Below are 19,214 nucleotides of genomic sequence, written 5' to 3' on the forward strand. Positions count from 1 at the left end.
TATGCCTTTGATTATTGTGAACTGTGTAAAACATTTGTGTTTAAGTGCATTTGCCAAGTTCGACAGTCAGGTGATCACAATTTTTTCCTTTCAATTTTCATTTTTTTTCCTGCAAATGTGTTTTATAAAAATTTAATAAAAAATCACTACAAAACATGTAATCCAAAATGTACATACATATTTAAAAGTAAGAAAAAAACAACCTAATCTTATACATACAGAAACAAAAAAATAAATATTTACAAGAGTGTCCATCAGCCTTCTAGTCATTGCTGTTGTTGCATGTCTGTTCAATTCCAGAAAGTTTTTTTTTTGCTTGTCAAGCAGTTCTTTAAAATTTTCTCCACACATGGAGGCACGAGGTAATTCTGTTCATGCTCAATCTTACTGTAAGAATTTCCAGTGGAGTTACTTCAGTTGCTAAACTTATAAATTCTTTAAATGAGGGAGTAAATTTATTTTTCCAGTTTTGCGTGATCACTGTTCTGGAGATGAACGATACAGTCAACAATATGTTATATTTAATTTTTTTAACACAACTGGGAATAGGGGTATTTAAAAAAATTAATGATTTAGGTAAAATAAATGCGTCTCTAAAAATGCCCGTAAAAAATAATTATTATTCCAAAAAGAATCAAGACAGTACAATCAAAGAACGTGTTGCCAATCTGCTTTAAGCTCTGTCTTGCACCTCCAAGAAAGTTGCTTTTTCTTGTACATCAATTCAATTTTATAGGGGTGAAGAAGGATCTACGTAAAACCTTCCATGTAAACAAATACCATCCAAGAGATGTAGTATATTTAGATGATAAACAATTATTTTGTCTTCTTCACTTGGTGTTCTATTATTGATTTGGGCAAAATTGTTCCAACATGTATCATTACATGTTTTAGCTTCCCTTTTTACCACCTGATACAATTTAGACAAGACACCATGTCCCAAGCAATTTTGCTGTTATAAAAATATGATATATTCAATCAATTTTGGGACATGATCCCTTAATATTGGTTGCACTGACTTAATTTCCCTTTCTATATATAGTATACAAGATCGTACATCTAACCACATATCTTTATCCAAACCAAATTAATTTCTAATGTATTCTAATGTAATGAATGCAGCTTTTCGTCTTTCATTAACTGAAATCAATACAACAGATTCTTCTCTTTAAAGGCAACCACTGTTTCTAAATTTGAAGCAGGGATGTTACTTTGAGTATATGCTATAGGAAACATAAGAGAAATCCATGCTTTATAAGTCAGATTTCTATATAAAAATTTCGAAAAGCTTTTAATATAATCAAAATGAATTAAGTTTTCCCCATAATGTAACCATTTAATAACCAAAATAAACTGTTATTTAATACAAAATAATTATATCTATTACAATCACAATGCATAAAAAGGTTTCCTAAAAATTCTTTCCATCTAGCTGTATAAGTGTTATTGATTCAAAGACATATGGCTTTCATAACTGATGATAATGAATATAATTCTATGTCTGGTAGTCCTATTCCCCCTACTTCCCAGTATCTTATATGATCATTTAACGCAATTCTTCGCTTGTCAGGAAAACAGAGAAATTTCAAAATTAAAGTGTTAACACCTTTAATACAGGTATTCATAGGAGGTAATGTTAATGACTGAATAACACACAGAATTTTTATCAAGATAATCATTTTGAGATAGAGGGTCTTTCTTCCATTGTAAAGACAATTTTATTCCATTTGTCCATTACATTCTTTATCTTATTTACATAATAAGTATAAACTATAATTTACTACATCTTTAAGATCATCCATTATGGTTATTCCCAAGTAATTCATTTTCTTTTTTAACAACATATTTAAGGAATTTATTTGGGATTCTTATTTATGTTTATCAGTAATTTTTTTGTTTTATCATTAAACGTTAAACCAGATTTTCTTTGAAACGGTTCCAGATATAGATTATTATCACTCAGTTCAATAAGATGTCATCTGCAAACAACTGAATTTTAGAAAGTACAGTTGCGTACACTTACCATAAATGTAGACGTTCAAGTGTATTCACTGTTGCATTCATCACCTGTGGGTTATCCCTGCTGTGGTAGCCCTCGGTCGGCCTGAATACCAGAGTCAATGTTTTTGTGCACTGGCTGCCATCGCCTGTAGTCTGACGTAGGTCGTCAGTGCTATAAAGCAAGGCAGCTGAAGTTATTACATCATTTTTTCTTGCCCTAACCCATCAGAAGTACAAGGGAAGAGACAGAAGTGATCCTGGTGGCTAAAATCCACCTTGGGAAGCTTGTTTCTCCCTAGGGGAAGATGTTAAATGGGGGATGGAGGGAGGGAAACCAAGAGCGCAACAGTGAATACACTCAAACATCTACATTTATGGTAAGTGTACACAACTGCACTATGTTTTTCGTGTTTCACTGTTGCAGTCATCACCTGTGGGAGGATTCCCAATGCTGAGGAAAAGGGTGGAAGGATAGGTTGAGTCTTAGGTATGGGGGTCAGGAGGCCCTGCAGAATTGCAGCGGCAAACCCTGCCCTAGACTGAGAAAAGAGAGATAGGTGGTAATGTTTTGTAAAGGTATGGACAGAGGTTCAGGTGGCCGCTTCCAAGATGTCCCTGGTAGGTACTCCTCTGAGGAAGACAGTGGAAGTGGAGGTTGCCCTAGTGGAGTGTGTACGGATAGACTTAGGGATGGGTTTCCCATGTAGTCTGTAGCAAAAGTGGATACAGTGTGAAATCCATTTGGAAATGGTTTATTTGGAGATGGGCTTTCCCTCTGCCCCTGGGGCAAAGCTTACAAGAAGCTGGTCTGTTTTTCTGAATGGCTTAGTACGGTCCAGATAGTATCCAAGTTGCCTGTGCATGTCTAGTGAGTGTAGGATTCTTTCCCCCTTGTCTTGAGGGTTGGGAAAGAAGGTGGGAAGGTGTATGGCCTGGTTAAGGGTCACATCAGATAGCACCTTGGGCATAAAGGAGGGGTTAGTCCTCAGGGAGACTCTGTCTACATGGAAAATTATGAAGGGGTCGACAGCCATGAGAGCTTGAAGTTCCGAGACCCTTCTGGTTGAGGTGATAGCTAGAAGGAAGGCAGTCTTCCAAGAGAGGTATTTCAATTCTGTTGAAGCAGCAGGTTCGAAAGGAGGTAAGGTTAGTTTCTCTAACACATAATTCAGGTCCCAGGGAGGCATCGGAGGCCTTCTAGGAGGCCTGATATTAGAAGCCCCTCTGAGGAATTGCTTAGTCAAAGGATGAGAGATGAGGGATGGGTCTGAATCATAATGGGCAGAGATGGCCGAGGCATGGATTTTAATAGAGGAGAAAGAGTGGCCACTATTGAGCAACTCTGCTAGGTAATCCAGGATGAGAGGGATGGAAAATTGGGAGGTACTGCCCCCTTTAGATGGTTTCCAGGAGCAGAATCTTTTCCATTTTCCTGCAAATGATTTTCTTGTGCTGGGCCTTCTGGCCTCTGTGATGATGTCCAGGACCTGTCTGCTTAACAGGGACTCCTTGTTAGTTTTTAGTGTACAAGCCATGCTGAACGTTTGAGAGTCTGTAGGTCTGTGTGCAGTACCTTCCCCCTCTCCACGGTAAAGAGGTCTGACATCAGGGAAAGCAGCTTTGGGGGCTGTAAGGTCAAACTGCATAATAAGGGGTACCAATGCTGTCTGGGCCAATCTGGAGCAATGAGGATGGCCTTTGGTCTCTCCTCTCTTATGATGACGAGAACCTTGGGAATAAGGGGCAGAGGAGGGTATATGTACACAAAGAGGGAGCTTCAGGGGAAGGTCAAGGCATCCACCTTCCATACTAGGAGGTGATACTCCCTTGTACAGAACTTGTGCAACTGGTGGTTGAGGTGCGAGGCAAAGAGGTCCACTTCTAGGGTCCCCCACTCCTGGGTGATTTGAAGAAAGATTTCTCTGTGGAGCTGCCATTCTTGGGGGTCCAGTAAGTTTCTGCTTGGGTGGTCCGCCAGAGTGTTGTTGATCCCTGGTAGGTAAGGGACAATTAGGTGTAGCCCCATGGAGATGGCTGTAAGCCAGAGACTCATTGCTAACCTGCACAGGGGGTAAGACTGGGTGCCCCCCTGCTTGTTGAAGTACTACATTACTGTGGTGTTGTCCTACATTACTGTGGTGTTGTCTGTTTTTATAAAGAGGACCCCTAGCCTGAGATGGGGTTGGAAAGAAGTCAGAGCATTTTGCAGTGCCATCATTTCTTTCTGGTTGATGTGCCATGTATCCCAGGGCTTGCAGGAACAACTTCTGGAAGCCAGCTGGGTGAAGTAGAGAGGCAGGAAGGTCTGCCTTTCTGGGGATAGGAAGGCCATTTGGGTTGCTGTGTGTAGCACAGCTCCCAGGAAAACAATTTTTCTGGTGGGGTTTTGATTTTTTCTCGTTGATGGTGAAACCCTTGGGAAGTTAGGAGTGATTTGACAAAGGGGAGTTCCTGGAGCAACTTTTCTTTGCAGTCTGTCTGAATGAGGCAGTCGTCCAGGTAAAGGTAAATCTGTATATTTCTCTGTCTGCAAAATGGGGAAAACACTTTGGTGAATACTCTGGGAACAGTAGATAAGCCAAAGGGCAGTGCAGAGAACTGAAAGTGTTGATAGCCTTCTCTGAAGCGCAGGAATTTTCTTCATGATTCCCTGATGGGGGAGTGGAGGTAGGCATCTTTTAGGCCTAGTGTCATAAACCAGGCATTTTGTGTGAGCATAGGCAGGATCTGCTGCAAGGTAGGATTTTGAATATGGGGACCACTAAGGAGGTGTTCAGTTTGGATAGATCCAGGATGGGGCGCCAAGTGCCCTCTTTTCTGAGAACAAGGAATAGTCTGGAGTAAAAAACTTTTCCTGTTTGATATGGAGGGACAAGTTCTACTGTCCCCCGGGATATTAGAGTTTGGACCTGTTTCAATGCCTCTGCCCACTGGTTTGGGGGGAGGTCTGGGTACCCTCTTAGAATAGGGAGTTCACTGAACGAGAATCTGTATCCCTGAAAAATTATTTTTAAGACCCACTGGTTCTTGGTTATAGAGACCCAATTGTCCTTGAAGAGAGTGAGACTTCCTCCTAGTTTATGATGAGTGAAAGGAGGGCAGAGGGGGGGAGGGAGAGTCATTGTGAGTGCTTGCCATAGACGCATGGCTTAGAACTCCCTGCCTTAGAGATGGAAGTGGTCCACTGTTTGCTTCTTTGCTGTCCCTGAGATAGTGGCCTGGAAAGTGAGTTGGGCATCAGGGGCTGCAAAATCGCCTCTCTGAATTCTGGAGAACTGACAACTTGCTTAGCGGTAGCATCGTTGGAAGGCTTAGCCTTGTGTGGCCTGTCTCTATCTTTATCTCTACATTTTTTCAGAATGTCCAACAGATTGTTGGCTGATGGACATCATATCGGAAATTGAAGACGGAACACAAAAATAATTGTCTAGAAAAAGAGCTCTACGGCGAATTGTTCTCGCATTAAAGAGGGCGCAGAACCGGCAATGAGGGACACTGTGGTCTGGGCCTAAACAAGTGATGCAGTAAGAATGAAAGTCTCAGTGTGGGATCTGCTTTCCACAGGTGAGACAATTGGTAACTTTTTCGGACATCGGTTAGAGTAAGAAAAAAGGGTCCCCAACTGGGTACTTAGCTTTAGATGTTTTCTGCTGAAATTCAACTTCTGGTAGCGACTGACTGGCACTCATGCGTAATGCTTCTGCTACGGGCTCCACGGCAAGAAAGACTGATGTAATCACGTCAGCTGCCTTCCTTTATAGCACTGACAACCTGATATCAGACTACAGGCAATGGCAGCCGGCGCACAAAAACATTGATTATGGTATTCGGTACGACCGAGGGCTACCACAGCAGGGATAACCCACAGGTAATGACTGCAACAGTGAAACACGAAGAACATCTTCAATTCTCTGTTATTTTAATACCTTTTATATCTGTGTTTGATCTAATAAAGTTAGCAAAAGGTTCCATAACTAGGGTAAAAAGCAGAGGTGAAAGAGGACATCCTTGTTTAGTTCCTTTTAATACTTGTATAGAATCAGATGTAAAAGTACCTATTTTGACATATGCAAAGCAATCTGTATAGAGAAGATTAATAAGATGTGCAAAGTTAAGCGAAAACTTGTATTTTTCTAGAATTAGCAAAAGATAGTTCCAGTTGAACGAGTCAAAGCATTACTTATATCAAGACTCATTAATATTAAGTTCTCATTTGTGTTACTTGCATAGTTGATTATTGTAATTATTCTTTTATTATCATAGGTTTTCTATTTAAAAATAAACCCAGTTTGATCTTCATCAATCATAGAAGGTAGAATGTGTTTTAGTCTATCAGCATGAATAGCTTATACACTACATTTAGAAGTGAAACGGGTCTGTATGAAGAGCACTGAGTAGGATCCTTGTCAGTTTTTAAAATTGGAGAGATGATGGTATATTTTCAAGAAGGGGAAACTTTAGTTAAGTCTTTAACTATAGAAAAAGCCTTGCATAACATGTATAGAGCTTCTTTAGGTAGCAGTTTGCAAAGTTTAGATATAATTCCATCATTACCTGGTGCTTTATTAGACTTCAGTTTACAAATTTAGGTTTGAGGTTCAGACAAAGAAATCGGTTCATCAATTAATTTCATTTGGTCATTTGATAGTCTAGTTTTATTTTTTTCTAATAAATGTTTTGATTGTTTCCTCTGGATATATCAGTGTATTATTTTGATTAATTTCATTGTAATAATCTCAAAATTTCTTTAGAATATTTTTTGTTACTTTTCTTTTCTTTCTATGGGAATAGATTTATTTTATGTCACTGGATTTACTGAATAATTTCGTTTTGGTGGCTAGATTGTGCATATAATTTGGGCTGATAGACAAGTTAATTCTTTTAAATTTCTCAAGACTGATTTTGGTTTTATGATTTAAAATTTCCAAGTATTTGTCATTATTTTTATTCTTCTGGTTTTCTAACTTCAGCTTAACAGTTTTACCTGTATTCCATGTAATTCTGTGCCCCATTGCTTTTTTTATTTGATAGCCAATTAGTGATTCTACCAAACAGATATAAGCAAGAGCGTCCCATATACAGATTTCTGAAGTAACTACTATGTTGTTAATTTCTATAAAGGAGGAAATTTCTTTAAGAAAATAGTATTTTAAATTCTTGTAAACCTGTTATATATGCTGGTATTCTTATTTTAACACTATTACAGTTCAGACAATTCAAAAGTGATTGCATTGTTTGTGTTTTTCGGCTTTTCCCAGTTAGGGCTCTACACAGCGGAACTCCGGTCCGCTAAAGATTGGTAGTGGATTTTTACGTACTGGGTTACCAGCCCTGACACACAACCTTTAACGAAGGCACACCCCATTCATGTATGCCTCCACACAGAAGTGATTGCATTATGATCTGAAAATAGACAAGTTACATTCTTAACTTTACCTAGCTTGTCTACTAGTTCATTACAGATATAAACTCTGTTCATTCTGGATTGAGTTTCATTCCTATGAGAATAATGTGTAAAGATAAATGAATTTGGCTTTGAAAATTCTTTTACATCTCTAAGATGAAATAATTCAGTAAATTTCATTAACTTTTTTTTTTTGCAGACAGCTGAATTTTCCTTTTACTAGTTGTATTACTATCACTTGGTGATAATATACAGTTAAAGTCTCCTGCCAAAATGATACTGCCTTTTGCATGTTGAATTCCTTGCCTTAAATGTTGATAACTGCTGTCTTGACTCATTTCTGGAATCCAGTACACAATAACAACAGGTACAAGAAAATAATTCTTCCATAAAATAGCTACTCCCCTTTTTTCTGATTACGTTGTGAACTAGACAATACAGCGTAACTCTTAGTATTAAGTCTGCTTATATCTTCTGCTAATAAGTGCGTTTCCTGTAGAAAGATAACCTGAGCATTAAACAGCTTCCGATATCTATTGAAGTTAGCTCTCTTGCATCCATTGTTTAATCCATTAACATTTACAGAAGTACAGTTAATAAATGTCATTTGTCCTAGTGAACAGAAACATATACTTATTTCCTCGCAGGTAATGATGCTCTGTTTATAACGAAATGTTTATTAATGTTCACATAAATAGTACATTCTGGATAGTAGATCTAGGAACAAATCATTACATTTGTGGACACTCATAAAAAGGCAACAAATAAGACTGTCATAAAACAATTACTTCTAAAACCCCTCACGGAATCTAACAATCCATGCTTCAACAGTCTAACCCATCCAAGCAAACCAACTCGTCCAATATTCTGACAGAGTGAGAAGAAAGATACCCCCCCCCCATACCACTCTACCACAAATATATATATAATTCTAATAACAATTAGCTAAAAGTACAGCCGTACCCAAAGTCTATATAAATAAATAGAACATTTCTTTCATTTTTGACCTATTAACTAAGAAAAAAATCTTAACTGCATATATCAAGTAAATTATTAAAGAACAACACAGACTGATTTACCAGCACAAAGATAAATCCCTAGCATTTTTATTTGTTTGGAACCTTTGTGTATTTTATCAGTATGCTCTACACTTGTATATTTTGCCATAAAAATAAAACTTTAAATTTTCTATTTGTAGCCATTTGCATCAATTACCTTCAAACAATATACACTTTTTCTGTTTCAATTATAAGTGTTCATGCTTCATGTAACATACTAACTTTTCTTCTGTTATGTTAGCTTGTATAGCTATGTGTTGTTACAGTGACATTTGATCTAATACATATTCAGAAGGTACCACTTTTAATTTAAATTATCCTTCCAAAGTTGCCTGTCAAACCAGATCTCCAAGTCTGAGCAGTTCTATTCTGTCAGTTTGGGTGGGAATTTCAAGTTATCTCAGGCCTTTTACCTCAGAAGCTTCACATAATCTAGTGAAAGAAGAAAGCTTGAGCCCGAGAGAAAGTTGCTTCATTTCTAAACCACACTGAAGCTTTTTCCATAAGTACAGCCCTCAAACAGCAATAAATGTTCATTACATACAACAACAAGCTCAATATTTCACTCAAGTAGATAGTTTTAAGGTTGGTTAAAAAGAGGTTGTAGTATATTAACCAAACAACCATAAAATACACATCTTTAACAACTATGTTCACCCCACCTCACATTTCAATGTGTCTAGTAAAAACAATGGCTTATTATCTAAGACTGTATACTGGCTCTCCAGGCAGCTGTAGAATGTAGTTATTAGTTTTAGCAAAGCTTCCTTTTGACTACTACTGTAGCAAGTGTTTACTTTGGATAATTTCTATTCATTTTGTATTAAAATGATATTGATGGTATTTTGTATAATACACTGTAACAGAAATTAACACTGTTGTTACTTTCCCAAAAGCATCAAGAAAAACAAAATAGTACTAAAGATATATGATGTGTTCAAGCCTGTAACAGTGACCATACAAGATAAACAAATGTGGGTTAACTATGTGTCATGTTGCAGTCTTTTCTATTTCATACATAAAATATGCAGTTAAGTTCTAAGCATGCAATTTCATATAGAAATCTCCAACTTAATATATTAATATAAACAATGTTTTTGTTAAAAAATGTATACAAAGATTTTGTCGATTAACTGTAAAATAAGTATAATGTAGAAGAAAGCGTGCTCTTTTACAAAAAGGAAAAATGAACATGCTTTAACATCATGTTACTTTCCTTGTAAATAAGGATTGAAGAAAGAAAAAAGGCAAAAGGAAAAGTTCTTTACTGTCCCTTTATTTTTTTTTTCTTTTTCTCGCTCATCTTGCTTTCATTTGAATCTATGTCTCTTCGAGGATATTACTCCTATCCATTTGCTCTGTTTATTCAAGAATTTTATTTGTTAGTAGAAATGACAAAGCAGGGTCAAGATCTTCGAAGAGTTTAACCCCACTTGTGAGGAAAATCTTTAGTCTGGCCAGGAACAATAAATGTACTTTTAGTTGCCTCTTTTTAACTTCTCTAATAAGTTGGAAGGAATTGTTTTCTTTTTGCAATCACTGTTGTTGAGTAGTTATTTATAAAATGCATAATATTTCCTTCATATTTAAGTGGTGACTTAGCCCATGCAGTTTTAAGTACCAATTCTTTGTCTTTAGATGAAATAAACTTCACCACTACAGATCTCGAAGAAGAAACAGGTTTTGCAGCAGGTTTACCCATGGACTGGTGTGCCCTCTGTATCCCAAGAGACAGCTTCAGGAAGATCTAAAATCTTAGGAAGCCAGGCAGTTAAAAAATAAATCATATTGTTACCTTCACAGTACCTTCAGGAAGTCCAAATATATGAATATTATTCCTTAGAGATATATTTTCAAGGTCATCTGCTTTAGCTGACCAGATTTAATTTTGTTGCAATAAAAGTTCAATGTTGTTTTCGCTTTCATTTAGCTTTCCGTCCATAATATTAAGGGATTCTTCGATGCCAGAGATCTGATTTTTCTGTACTTAAAGAGCCTCATTACTTTGTCCCATTTGTTAGGAACAATCTTTCTTAAAATCATTAATTTTATTGTATAGTCTGTCCATTTTTACTGATAATTCTTAAATATGAGACAAAAGTGACTCAAGCTCTTTCTTACATGAAGAATCCTGAAGTGCTGCCTTAATGTAGCTCATGTTGCTGCTGGATACAGTGAGAGAAATTACTTTTACACAGTTTTTGACAGGAAACTTATTAGATGTTTTTCTTGAAATAATCTTTTATAACATCAAGGGCTATCAAAATTACTAGTTTGAGCTGTTTAGGATTACGCAAACAAAATTTCTTGTCAGAAATATATACTTTATAGCAGAGCAGTAAAGAAGTGCTGCTGTCCTTGTCTCGTGCTGGTCACGCCCCCCTCCCCTTTCAGTTTCCTGATGTAAATCAAGAATATATTATTATTGCATTCTATTTCCTGTGAAATCAAATTGAGTTCATAGTCAGAGATGGAGATTTGATAAGAAAGGAAAGCAATTTCTGTACATTATTTACTCTTTGTTTTAAGATGATGATGGGAATAATAAGCTAAATAGCATCTCTTTTTTTTCTGTTGAATCTTTCATTAACTGTGTGATTCCACCAAAAGTTTTTTTTTTTGGTTGCATTTACCTTTACTGTTTTCATTGATAAAGAATTTAATACCATAAATCTCAAAAGTATCCTAAAATCTATTTGGGTCAGTGAGAATACTATCTTACCTACGTTACTTAGGGCAACCTAATCTTCATTGGTAAAAACCTAGGAAGGATAACAATTACAATTAACTTTGATTTTACTCTTTGGTTAAAGATAATGACATCATAATTTGCATTGATGAAAGGTGCTATAATCATGACTGGGAAGCGCTAAAGTCCTTGGTTGTTAATATAATGTCTAAGATACTGTTATCCTTAGTTTCATTTAGTACTATTTGTTTTAAACTGTTTTGATTATCCTTGTCAATTAATATTTGAACATATTTAAAATCTGTCAGTATAAGGGAGAGGACTGAGATTACCAGCTGTTAGCAAGTTCCATCCTGTAGTTCTGGGTTTGATTCACTCACTTTCCATTTGCCTACCATGTAACTCTGAGAAAGTCACATATCAAGAAAGTAGTCTATTGCCATCAGTGAAAATGAAACTCAGCCTACCTGCACAACCTGGTTAACAAAGTATATTAAAAAAGTATCTGTCACTGAATAATTTACCCAGTTAATGTTTGGTTGTTAAAATTCCCCATAAGCATTGCACTTTCATTTGTTTTAATGCTGCAGTTTGATCAGAAAATCTTCAAGCGCTATAGCGGACATAATGTACCATGCATTCTGATAACACAATGGTGTCAATAGCTGTGGTATGGTTTTGTCAAGCTCTACAGCGAATAATGTACCATGCATTCTGACACAACAGTGTCAATAGCTGTGGTGTGGTTTTGGTTATCTGTTGCAAGCAAAAGCAACTGAACTACTTCCTTGCTTCCGTTTGGTAGAGGATTCCTTTTTATGCCACATTTAATTTAAACCACTACGTTCAAGTCCCACTTCCAGACAGCAAAATGACTCCAACTCCTAATGGCCCAGTTGCCTTCCTTGATGTGACACTACAGCATGTCCTTCCACAGCTCCCTAAAAACAGATGGTGACTGGAAGAGTCCTTCTCACATCCCCACAGCCAGATACCATTGAATTTTGAATGAACACATGCAAAGGCAAAATTTTGATTTCCACAGCTTACATAGTGTACTTCTGCACTGCACATAAGAGTTTGTCCTGCCTTCCCCAAAAGGTTAGTATTTTTGGACTGGGATGCAGCCCTGTATATTGAAAATTGCTTAACTTGCACATAGGTAAAATACATTAATGCTCTACTTATGAATGTACTGTACATAAGGGACTTCTATGTCAGCCAGATCCACTGTCATTTTCAAATGGCATACAAAGAGGTAGCATTTCAAAGATCACATTTTTGACATAGTTATAAAGCACAAAAAGACATTAAAATTTGTTTTAAATTAGCAGTAAGATCAGACTGGGATGGCACATTAATTTCCAACTGAACTTCACTAAGTGAAGATACCACCCACGGCAATTCTTGAGGTTTGAAAATGATATTACTAGTGCAGTCTGAAATGGGACTTTCCAACATATTTTACAGTCTGCCCAGTGAGAAAGTGATGACATTATTTTAATTCTTATAACTATTACATTTTACTATATAGTATTAAGAACTATTAAGTACATCAAATCAAGACAAAAATAAATGCAGAGTTTTTCACCAGAAGTTACAGAGAGCAATATCAGCACATACCATACATTTCTCCTTCCATTCCTACAGGTCCAGCCTGTGGGGTTTCTCCATTTTTCAGGCAATTGTGAATATAGGTTGCCTTCCATCTTGCATACTTCCTATGCTGAAGATTCTGAAAAAAAAAATAACCCACTTTCATCATAATACTGCCAACATAATATACTACAAAAAGGATGGAAAGACTCCTGACAAGACTGTATAATTTTTGGAGCAGCAATTCAGACTGAAGACATATTGGTCATACCACTTGCAAGGCGATTTCCCTTACCATGTACTTCTACGTTGACCTTTCATACATTAAGAAGCCCTTAATGCATACAATATCCAAAGGAACTGCTTTACTTTACAAGATCATCATACTTTTATTTTTCAGCCAGACAACTCTCCTGGGCTTGGGAATAAATCCAGACAGTAAGACGTGTTTGCCCCAGTTCACAGTTATTTGTCCACCTGAAACAGGGGAAAAAGAAAGGGGCATAGCTGCAGCTACAAACAGTTTTCTACAGAGATGTTGCCACCCCTAATGAAACACAGTTTTGCAATCTCAGGCTGCATTGCCCAGATGTATCAGCATTTACTTTACTGACAACAGAGGTGTGACATCCCTGCTCTGGGCTAGTGATCAAGGAGTCTCAATCCTCACAACTGACACCGATGAGGGACGTTCACTTGGAACAAAAATACATACACACAGTATTTCCAGATGCAGCTCTCTGCACCAAGCACAATTTCCCTTAAGAGCACATAGGGAACGCACTCAGTCTTGTCTTGGGGGTGGGTTTCCCCCTCTCTCTCCAGCCCCCAAATATGACTTCCCACTGACACAGCTGTAGAGTTGCATCCTCAGCTGAATGTTCCCAGCCAAGTCCTCCACCATCCTCTCTGTGAAACCAGTGCTCTGTGTCCCTGATCCATGTAGCTGACACACACACACACACTCTCTTTCAGATTTGATTTTCACAGACACACACCTGGGAAAGGCTGGCACAGACTTAACAACTATGCCCCTTGCCCGAGACTATAAAGTAGATACTGCCACCAGAGCACTCCAAAACTAGCTACTCCAGGTACCCAGTTATACTAAGTAAAATTAATACTGATACAAATGGTAGCGTTTGACCAATGCAGCAAGGCTTTCAGGAGTGGCCACAGTGTCACCAAACAAAAATAATTGCTCTCAGAGGTTAAATATTCTCTAAAAGACCAGTCACAATAAAAAGTTTAAATACATTTACTAATAAATAATAAAAGAACATGAAAACAGTAAATATCTATTTACAATAAACACCAGAGTTTCAGACAGGAAATATTAAAAATAACACAGATGGAAAGGATTACACAGATACAGAAAAACAATACTTAACTAATCTCATTATATTTTCTTGACTAATCTAAAGAATTACTATTCCCTGGATACTTACTAAAGCAATGCAAGATGAAGTGGGTGAGTGGTCTTCCTTCTTGATCAGGTTTCAAAAGACAGACTGCCCTGAGACTTTTGTCTCATCTAGTATTAAAACAATTTCAGTGATGGTTTACAGAATGACATCACATACATCTGGTCATCTGACTCTGATTCCCACACTATCCCCTTTAGTAGAAAATGAACCAGAATCTAGCATGTGTGTTACCATACACACAGACAGAGCTTTGCTGATATGTGTTATAGCATCTGAAAGCAATAAAACCTTTTCAAAACTTCCACCCTTCCAGGTAGCAATTAGTTCACCCCTAAGGACAATACAGTACAATTCCTAGTCCTGGTTTTATAGGTTCATAGGTGTGTACTAGGCTAATGGCCCTGGGGCCTTTATAAGCCTACCCATACAATTATGCTGGCATTGTGCCACCTGACCTTAGTTCCCAGTCGAGTACAGCCAATGGAGTTATCCCCGGAATGAATTTTCTATTTCCCATCCACTCATCAAGATTTCTCTTGAACAGGGTCAATGAAGTGCTCTGCTCAACATGTATGGGAAGTCTATTCCATAGCAGTGGCAGTCTCTGGGTTATGAACCTGTCCCTCCAGTACATTCTGTTGATTGTGGTAATGAGGTTGAGGTCTCTGGAGTGTGTGGTGCGGAGGGATTGGGATTTCTTTAGATGTAGCATTTCTAACAGAACTAGGTCAGACATGGCTTTGTAAGTCAAGCAGAGACTGCCTCCAAGTAGGCGATATGAGACAGAGAATAGTTGGAGTTTGTTGAGTCTGCCCATACAGGACAAGTGTTTAAGGTCTAGGATCCTCTTTGTGAGGCCTCTCCAGTTGTTGCAGGTGTCTAGTGAGGTACATGCCAAATGGGGCATTGTACTCGATGACTGGCCTAATGAGGGAAGAGTAGAGGGAGACAATGACCTCTTTCTTCCTGGATGCAAAATCCTTAGTAATGAGATGTGCCACACAGAAGGACTTTCTGACCACAGTGGCAATGTGGTGACCAAAAGAGAGGTAGCTGTCAACTTGTGTTCCCAGATCTCTTATAACGCCTTCTGCGTTCAGTGGACTACCATCAATGTGGTAATTCATGGGAACCAGGTTTTTCCCACAGGGAATTTTTTTCTCTGCCTTTAATCAGAACTGTAAGATACAATCTTTATGGTCTAAACCAGGTAATTTAATTTCAGGCTATTTTTCAAAGTTAGCTGGACTGAGGTTAACCTATTCTCTTACAGTACCCTGCAACATTATATTCATTTCAACAGTTACAATACAGTCTGACATATATGTGTATTTCTGGTCTATCCAGCAGAACTCACAGTTGGTACATTTTTTACACAAGCATCTGCACAAATCAGTTTGATATACAAATGACATATAATTCTTTAGAAAACTCCAGCTAGCTATGTTGGCATATATCACACATCCACTGCCCTACTACTCCTGGCAATACCTCACATCATCGCATCTCTCCCCCTCACATCACCAAATCTCTCCTCCCTTTGAAGACTCAAACTAGTTTTTCAAGTGACCCTTGAGAAACATGGCTTGAGGGATATAAGACTGTCTGGGAACACATTAACCAATACACTGTCTTGAGAAACCATCTGCACTGGCATTGCTGACCCCACTATGCTGCTGCACTGTCATGTCATATGCCTGCAACCCTATGCTCCCCTTAATAACTTGGCATTTTGCTGGCTGGCTCAAGGTAGCCATATATCCCCCTCAGATGCCTCCTGCCAGCCAGTGCAAATGCTCAGCACCAGGGCCCCCTTATCATGTTAAGGCTTCATCATGTTAATATGGTACAGTTTGTGGCCTTTCCTCCTTTTTAGAAGGTTTACCATGTAGTTAACATCACTTACCTTTTTACCACTTCAAAGGGTACCTCCCAAGCTGCCTGCAGCTTATAGTGTTTTACAGGAATGAGCACCATAACCTGCTGTCACACAGCATATTCGCGTGCTCGAACATTCCTGTCATACTAGAACTTTTTCTGTTGCTGGGCTCCTGCCAGGCTCTCCTGGGTCAAGCCCATAATCTCCCCAAGCCTTGTCTTGAGGTTTAGGACATATGCCCCAACAGACTCCTTGTGGGATTCACATTCACCCTCCAACTAATCACAAATCAAATCTAAATGCCGCCTTCACCCTACACCCATACAGCAACTCAAAGGGTGAAAAACCTGTGGATTCCTGGGGTTCCTCTCTGCATGCAAACTGCAGATGGGGCAAATATCTCTCTCTCTTAAACTGGCCTGCAAATGCCCATAGCATGGTATTTAGTGTAGAGTTTAAGCTCTCCACAAGACAAGTAGTCTGCGTGTGGTAGGGGGTGGCCTTTAGGTGCTTCACCCCACAACACTCCACATACAAATCAGGAAGTCTGACATGAAATTGGCACATCTGTCAGTCAGTATTTCTCTCAGGAAAAGTACCCTGCTGAAAATTTCTAGCAAAGAATTTGCCACGTCTCTGCCTTGATGAAGAACAAAGCCACTGCCCTCAGGGTATCTAGTAGCATACTCTACTGCCACCAGGATATACTTCTTCCCTGCGAACCTTGGGGTACACAGAGGCCCCATAATATCTATAGCTACCCTCTGAAACGGCTCCTATATCACAGGTAAAGGCATCAAGGGAGCTTTGACCTTGTCTCTTGCCATACCTACTTGTTGGCACTGCTCACAGTTCCTGTAGTACCCTGTTACATTCCTTGCATTCCCAGGCCAATAAAAGTTCTGCATAATATGTCTCCTGGTATGCTTTATGCCCATGTGACTTGCAAAAGTAATGCCATGGGCTATGGCTAGAAGTACCAGATGGTAGGCTCTAGGTGCTACCAAATGCTGTATTACCTCACCCTGTTCCCTCCCTCAGGGGTCCACTCTCTATACAGTAAGCCTCTGTTCCAGTACATGGACTCCCCTTTTCCTTGAGAACCATGTGCCTCCCTAGCTACCACCCTCAAACCTTGTAATGTAGCCTGTCTCAACTCTATCTCGGTGATCCTGCCACAGGAAGTATGGCATCCTCTGACAGCGGTGCCTATCAGCCTGGATGCTACCAGTCACTTCTGCCCTTGCAGTCACTCTGTGCAAGGGAACATTGCTACAGGGTAACTCCTTCCCTGAAATAGCCACCTCACCAGCCCTGGCTTCAGGTGTGGGGTCTGTCTGGGTCTCCCCCAGGCTACCAGCCTGACATACTTGTCTCAAAGGCTGACTGCATGCTCACAAGGTACTGCATTATCAAAATCATTTCCTATCAGGACATCTGTAGGGATATCCTTCAAACACATCTACTTGCTTGCTTCCTTTTCCACTTTCAAAGTCAAGGTGAACCCTGGTCAAAGGCATTTGGAATGGGGGCCCTCCTAAATCTCCGACTGGAGTGGACTGCAAAAACAAGTACGGCTCCTCTTTAATCACTGCAGGCTTCAGAATGGTTATGTCAGAGGCTTTCTCTCTTAGCAGTGGCCTGTTTTCCATCCACTACGATAGGATATAAACTCCGGTGACAGTCTGGAACCCCTGTTGACAACTTACCACTGGCATATGGTTATGCCCACTTGTTGCACCCCCACCTTTTGTTTCCCACATTGCTTCCATGGCCATCTGTATGTTACATGGCCCTACTGGTTACATATAAAACATCTAACCCTTGATCCTGGCTATGTACCTGAATTAGTGGCTTCCCCATTACTGATGGACTTTGTTGGGGTGGTTTAGACTGCCCACCATGATTTCCCTTATATTCAAGTGCAGCACTGGGTATTCCCTTCTTGTGCAGTGATGCTCTGCTTGCTAAGTAGAGTTCCCCCTTTTTCCCTACCTCATCTGCAGAGTTACACTCCCGGTCTGCCAACCAGATTCTCTTGTCCTCAGGCAAAGTGCTTGATCCAAACCAAAAGGTCTGCCAGCCTTTCAAAAGTGGTGACCTGACACCAACTCACCCACCTAAAGTGCTCGACCCAGCAAAATAATCACATACACTTTCATCTGCCTTGCGTCTATGCTAACAAAACTTCTTTTGGAAGCTTCAGGTGTTAATTTAAAACATTCCAATAAACATTGTTTAAGCTATGATAAATTAAAATAATCAGTACCAGACAATTTAGAAACAGCAGTTACAGCTTTACCATGGAGTAATGGGGTCAGGAACCATACCCAGAGCCCTTGGTCAGCATTATACTGTTTATATACTCTTTAAAAAACATGAATAAAACTATCAAAAATTATCACCCTCTGTAAACTTTGGAAGAAATTTACTGACCTTTACTGCATCAGGGGTTCAGTTATTCCCTTCCCCATTACCTGCATGATCCTGACAAAGAGTCAGCATCTCCGTCTCATGTTGGTGCTGTTTCTCATTTTCTTCAGCCTCCAAATGCCACAGTCACTCTGCTGATTCTAATTCAATCTGTTTCTCCTTTTCTTTGGCCTCCAAATGCTGCAGTCTCTCTGCTGATTGCAATTCCAAACGTTTGGTCCCAGTTCAAGTCTCTAACTCCAGACAGGATTTTTAAGTTCTTTGAGGAAATGGTGAACTGTCCTGTTTCTGAAGACTGCACATCCCCATGACCAAACTGGTTGTCAGTCTGTGCTGCAGCTGTGAATAAGGCTGAAATTATTTCCTCTTTAGTCAGGGTGGCATGCACCAGTCCTCTGGCTTAACACACTTTCGCCTACTGGCTCTTTGTCAGCTTGCCATAATCCCTTGCTGAATTTTTTCCTCCTTTCCCTGACGAAACCAACAAAAAAATAAATAAAACTTTTGTGAAAATGAAACTCTGTATGTTTAACTTGTGGCTGCTATGAGTACACACTTCAGTGACAACTGCTTACAGGCTACAGAAGTTCAATTAATATCCACACACTGCTCACCAACATGTGACGTCCCTGCTCTGGGCCAGTGAACAAGGAGTCTCAATCCTTACCCCTGACACTGATGAGGAACGTTCACTTGGAACAAAAATAGATATACACAGTATTTCCAG

The 19,214-nt window shown here is 39.1% G+C and overlaps 1 protein-coding gene across 2 annotated transcripts in view; it reads right to left on the minus strand.

The window, feature by feature from the left end:
• VTA1 (vesicle trafficking 1) overlaps window positions 1–19,214 on the minus strand; it is a 1,322,571-nt gene that overhangs the window by 501,187 nt on the left and 802,170 nt on the right. For both annotated transcript variants that reach the window (XM_044058895.1, XM_044058858.1), the window contains exon 5: window positions 12,776–12,887. In XM_044058895.1, coding sequence (XP_043914830.1) covers window positions 12,776–12,887 — 112 coding nt within the window. The remainder of the gene's footprint in view (window positions 1–12,775; window positions 12,888–19,214) is intronic.

Source organism: Protopterus annectens, chromosome 1.part0 (genome assembly GCF_019279795.1).
Source record: "Protopterus annectens isolate FY-2018-M chromosome 1.part0, PAN1.0, whole genome shotgun sequence".
Taxonomy (NCBI): domain Eukaryota; kingdom Metazoa; phylum Chordata; order Ceratodontiformes; family Protopteridae; genus Protopterus; species Protopterus annectens.